The sequence below is a fragment of the Trichomycterus rosablanca genome, chromosome 7 (assembly GCF_030014385.1).
Source record: "Trichomycterus rosablanca isolate fTriRos1 chromosome 7, fTriRos1.hap1, whole genome shotgun sequence".
Lineage (NCBI taxonomy): Eukaryota > Metazoa > Chordata > Actinopteri > Siluriformes > Trichomycteridae > Trichomycterus > Trichomycterus rosablanca.
In genome coordinates, this window is record NC_085994.1 from 24,958,568 (window position 1) to 24,964,567 (window position 6,000).

General features: G+C 42.1%; 1 protein-coding gene across 1 annotated transcript in view; it reads right to left on the minus strand.

Moving 5' to 3' along the window:
* Positions 1–5,274, minus strand: part of LOC134318312 (serine/threonine-protein kinase WNK2-like) — a 97,252-nt gene extending 91,978 nt beyond the window's left edge. The window contains exon 1 of the mRNA XM_062999166.1: positions 4,268–5,274. Within this exon, the coding sequence (XP_062855236.1) occupies positions 4,268–4,903 (636 nt within the window). The 5' untranslated portion in view covers positions 4,904–5,274. The remainder of the gene's footprint in view (positions 1–4,267) is intronic.
* Between the last annotated feature and the right edge of the window lie 726 nt (positions 5,275–6,000).

The following is a 6,000-nucleotide window of genomic DNA, read 5'->3' on the forward strand; positions in this document are numbered from 1 at the left end:
TGTTCCAAACCATAATTACAATCACCTGTTGACCTTACTTGTTTTAAATAAAATTTTCTACCCACATTACTAGCCCTAATTTGCACCCATCCCAACTGTTTAAAATGTGTTGCATGCCTGAAATGAAGGCATGTATTAAACAAATGAAATACTGTGCCAACTGTTCTGATTTGGGGTTGTTATTTTTGTCAACTCCTAAAAGTGGTAATTTATTATTAATAAGTACACTCCAGTATCAGCCAGGCACTTGCTGGGCTGTGCCACCTGGGTCTGGTTTTCAATCTGTTTATAAGTGGCATACTGATAGACAATGGTGAATTTTCTGTAGTAAAACTTCACTTAGTAAAAAAGACAAAACCATGTCGAACCTCTAAAAATTAATCTTGTATAGATAGAAAACTAAGGTTTTAAGTAATGGATATCAACCCTTGTATAGGCTTGGAATTCTGTATACACCCCTTGTCCTGAGGGTCAGAAACAACCTGCCATCACCAAACTCCTTAAATAAGCAGTTTAATTACATTTTTAAAAACCTCAAACCTATTTTGCATGAAGGAAACAACCGATCACACATCACAAACTTTGTAAGCATCTGGGGTCATTCTAGAAAAAGCTATTTTTGATCCTTGAGACAACATAAGGCTTAAAGAAAGTTCTTAATAAGATCATGAAGTCATGATGGTCAAGACAATGGGTCAAATAATCTGTTTACATAGGTGTGGTAGGATACAGCTGACATGCACACTGCTAAATGAACATTTACATATCACTAAGATTTGTGAAAATGACTTTAGGCTTTATGGATATATTTTTAAAAAAAACCTGCTTTTGGAAGCAAACAAAGCAGTAATGAACAGTAATATGAACATTCAGACTGGTCCTTAATTGATAGGCTGATAGAGATGTAGCTGGAACATCAAAGCTATTCACAACAAATCTATTTCTATTAAGCTAAAATGACAGAATGTGTAACAATGAACATGCAACAATATATTTTAATATTGAAGCATAAGGATAATTACAGGGGTTGGACAAAATAACTGAAACACCTGTCATTTTAGTGTGGGAGGTTTCATGGCTAAATTGGACCAGTCTGGTGACCAATCTTCATTAATTGCACATTGCACCAGTAAGAGCAGAGTGTGAAGGTTCAATTAGCAGGGTAAGAGCACAGTTTTGCTCAAAATATTGCAATGCACACAACATTATGGGTGACATACCAGAGTTCAAAAGAGGACAAATTGTTGGTGCACGTCTTGCTGGCGCATCTGTGACCAAGACAGCAAGTCTTTGTGATGTATCAAGAGCCACGGTATCCAGGGTAATGTCAGCATACCACCAAGAAGGACAAACCACATCCAACAGGATTAACTGTGGACGCAAGAGGAAACTGTCTGAAAGGGATGTTCGGGTGCTAACCCGGATTGTATCCAAAAAACATAAAACCACGGCTGCCCAAATCACGGCAGAATTAAATGTGCACCTCAACTCTCCTGTTTCCACCAGAACTGTCCGTCGGGAGCTCCACAGGGTCAATATACACGGCCGGGCTGCTATAGCCAAACCTTTGGTCACTCGTGCCAATGCCAAACGTCGGTTTCGATGGTGCAAGGAGCGCAAATCTTGGGCTGTGGACAATGTGAAACATGTATTGTTCTCTGATGAGTCCACCTTTACTGTTTTCCCCACATCCGGGAGAGTTACGGTGTGGAGAAGCCCCAAAGAAGCGTACCACCCAGACTGTTGCATGCCCAGAGTGAAGCATGGGGGTGGATCAGTGATGGTTTGGGCTGCCATATCATGGCATTCCCTTGGCCCAATACTTGTGCTAGATGGGCGCGTCACTGCCAAGGACTACCGAACCATTCTGGAGGACCATGTGCATCCAATGGCGGTGCCGTGTATCAGGATGACAATGCACCAATACACACAGCAAGACTGGTGAAAGATTGGTTTGATGAACATGAAAGTGAAGTTAAACATCTCCCATGGCCTGCACAGTCACCAGACCTAAATATTATTGAGCCACTTTGGGGTGTTTTGGAGAAGCGAGTCAGGAAACGTTTTCCTCCACCAGCATCACGTAGTGACCTGGCCACTATCCTGCAAGAAGAATGGCTTAAAATCCCTCTGACCACTGTGCAGGACTTGTATATGTCATTTCCAAGACGAATTGACGCTGTATTGGCCGCAAAAGGAGGCCCTACACCATACTAATAAATTATTGTGGTCTAAAACCAGGTGTTTCAGTTATTTTGTCCAATCCCTGTATTTCTGTTATATAACTATAACTATATTCTGAAAATAACTGGTGCACGGTAGGGGTGGGCGATATGGCCTTTAAAAAATATCACAATATTTTGGGATATTTTTGCGATAATGATATTCACTCGCGATATATAAGAACACTTTTTTAAAAAGTTTATTTGAAAAACACCTTTGTTTTGCAGACGCAGAAAATCTAAGGTACAATTGTTACTAAATATACATTAAATTAAGCATCACTTCCAGTAGTGCTGGGCGAAATGGCTAAAAAACTCATATCTCTCCATATGCTTTTGAGAAGTGGTGATATACGATACGATGTAATGTAAACTTAAAGTACAATGGCAGGCCACCACCCGTATTTTACCTTTTATTGTTTATAAGTTCTCTTAAAAACACAAAACATTGTAGTTCTGATCAATTCTTGCTAATTACAGTGTTTTGTATTATTACAGGCTGTGTTTGTATTCATATTGACAACATTTATATTAAACAAATCAGCAGAATCTCACAATCACATTTCTGCTCCGTTTTACTTCAAATAAACGAGCATCAAAAAAATCCCGAAAACGTTTAATATTTGATCATGATTTGCTATCATTGTATAATGAAAGCCTGTCTGTCAATTATACAGCAACCAATGGAGAGAGCTTGAAATTCCGCCCAAAGTCTAAATTCGAAGCTCTGATTTGTTCATACATCTGAATCTTTTGAACCGGAGTTGTTTGCCCACAGAGTCAGCAACACGAATGAATCTTTCTGACTCATTGACTCAGTGATTCAGTTTCCATGCTCATATGTGAAGGAAAGCGTTCCGCTTAGCGCTTTTGTGTCTTAAACGTCCTGTAACCTGTGTGGTAACCTGTGTGGTAACCTGTGTGGTAACCTGTGTGGTCTGTGTTCGTTCACTGACACAGTTTTTGTTCTCACATCATTCTCGGACTCACGCAGTGACCGACACTCCTCGTACTCACGCGGGTGCTTTTGCTTTAGGTGCTGAAATAAATGTGATGTTGCCACCGTTTGTCGTCATCGTGTTTTTGCAGGTTTTGCAAATTACAGTCGTTCGTTTGTACAGTCGAGTCTGACCTTCTGTATCTGAAAACCTTCCACATTAGTGATGTAGCTCAGCTTTTAGGGACTAGTTCATCCTCAGTACTAACTCCGGTACTACTCTCTGTCCAGTATTTCACCGTTACGCGCTTGAGAGTGAGTGACGCGCGTTTGCTAACAATATCGCGATATGGCAAAAATCATTTCGAGTTTACATCTATACCGGTATTATCGTGAACGATATTATATCGCCCACCCCTAGTGCTCGGGCCAATATAATTACAGTCCGATTTTCCATGGCTCTTCATTTGTTATTTAAATGCATGATACTTTCCTTGTTCTTAATGTAAATTATATGAATGCATACTGGTTCACCTTGTATCTAAATTAAAGAGCACCCTGCTAAGAGTAGCTGTAACTGATGTCAAGGGTTCACAATTTAGCATGACACTGTTGTAACATGCTGTGGTCAAGTGGTGCAAGCGTGCTAGGGGGTTATGCCAAGTCAGTGTTGTGCCAAGTCAGCTTTTAGCACAAGACTGAAGGATTTATATTGATATGAATGATTTTATGAATGTAGTGAAATGCAGCTCAGAAATCACTGACAAATCATTGCCCTCTGTTTGTCTGTTTTACTGACATTTTTACTACACCCTTTTTATATTAAATGGTAAGTGGTACAGTATAGGTTTAGGAATTGTATCCGGTCTTCTGCAATTTCCTAAAAGAACTGTATTTATTTTTGCATTTAAATAAGTTTTGTAGCTCTCATGTTAACCTCGGAGTGTATGGAAAATACTGTTCCACATGTTGATTACAACAGCATCTCTCAAGTAAGTCACCAGACACTCAACTAAACTTACATACTGCAGCTTTAATAATCTTTTAAGGCGTGAAACTGCGGGATTGTGGACACACAGAGGGAGTGTTGAGAATCTAATTTTCCTACCTGAAGCTCGCACCACGCCACTTCCACCCAGGTCTCAGTGTCCAATCCTTTGTAGACGGTCTTAAACGAGCCTCTGCCAAGCTCGATGTCAAATTTAAGAAAGCGGCCACTGGGAGATGTTGCGATGGCCTTCATTCCGGCCTCCTCCTCGTTATCCTCGCTTGATGCCTTTACGGTGCTTTTGTATCCGTCCGTATCATCACTCACTTTGGAGCCGATTCTGTCCTTGTCGTCAACCGCGCTCACGCTTTCCGTGGCGCTATCCTTTTGTCCCGCCTGACTCAAGCCTTTGCACGCAGCTTTGGTCCTGGTTCGGTCCACGAAGGTTCGCAGGCAAATGCTTGGCATGTCACTCTGAGTGTCGCATTCGGGCGCATCGTGCGCTTGATCGTCGTTATCCGCAAACCACAAACTCCTCCGGATGAAGCGCTGGCGAGGGGCGCGCCGGTAGCTCGACAGCGGGGGGTAGGCGCTCGGGTCGCTGCCGCCGCGCACCTCACCCGGTCCGTCCATTTTACTCATATTGCCCTCACTAACAGTCTCGTAAATGTTTAAGTCGAGCTGCGAATTCGGAACGGATGGATACTTCAAAACCGAAGGACAGTACTCGGTCTTTAATCCGTCCTCGGACTCCATGATAGTGGAATTCCTTCAGAATTGGTTGTCTAGTAGTTTTCGCTTCGTTTCCAGTTCACGTGGAGCGGCGTCGTTTCGGCCGTGGAGCCGCAGCGGCCGACTGCATTCAGCGTGCGCGCACTGACGCACTTCGTCAACATGGGACGGATTCACAATAACACAGAGGAACGATAATTAAAACTGAAAATTAACCAAATTAATTAATTACAATTTAACACCCAAAAAGCCAGAGCGCGCATTTCAGAGGGAGGCACAGCTTCCCTTTGGCTGCACCAAATGAATGAACTAACGTACCGCAAGCTTTCTCGAGCAGGTGCTCGCTGAATGCTGCACGCGCACCATCAACCGGCAACACAAACGCTTATGCTAAGCTAACACAATTCAAACCGCCCAGAATTTGTACTTTTGTTTCACCTCATAAATTCCAATTACATTTTCAAGCTTCACGTAACTACACAAAACATTTCTACATAATTTTAAACTGAACCCTTGTCAGGTGAACAAACGTTATATAGGGTGCCAAGGCTGCTTCTTTTCCTGGGAAAACATTTCGAACTGAGATGAAATACAGACGTAGACCAGCCACACGCCTCGTTCTTCCCTGGGTGTGTTAAAGATTAAATATATGCCTCGTATTTAAGTAAAAGCAACCCTATATTACATTAAATTCATTAGAAATCCGCACTCGGCAATAAAAGCTTAACTAGTCTGCTTGCGCCTTGGAATTGCCGAACCAAAAAACGTTCCTCTCAGCCTCCTTCAGGTCTAGTAAACTGAAGCTAAGCTCCACGCCCATGGTAACGACTTGCTGAAAGTGTCCAATAGCAAAGCACGCTCCTATTAAATCTCCGTAACCACGAGGTGTGGCGGTAGATATGCATTTAACCTGAGGATGGCGTGTGCTCACTCTTCATGTTTGAATGCTACATTAAAACCACCTCCTTGTTTCTACACTCACTGTCCATTTTATCAGCTATTTGTAGTTCTACAATTACTGACTGTAGTCCATATGTTTCTCTACATAATTTTTTAGCCTTCTGTCACCCTGTTCTTCAATGGTCAGGACCCCCTACTGAACCACCACAGAGTAGGTATTA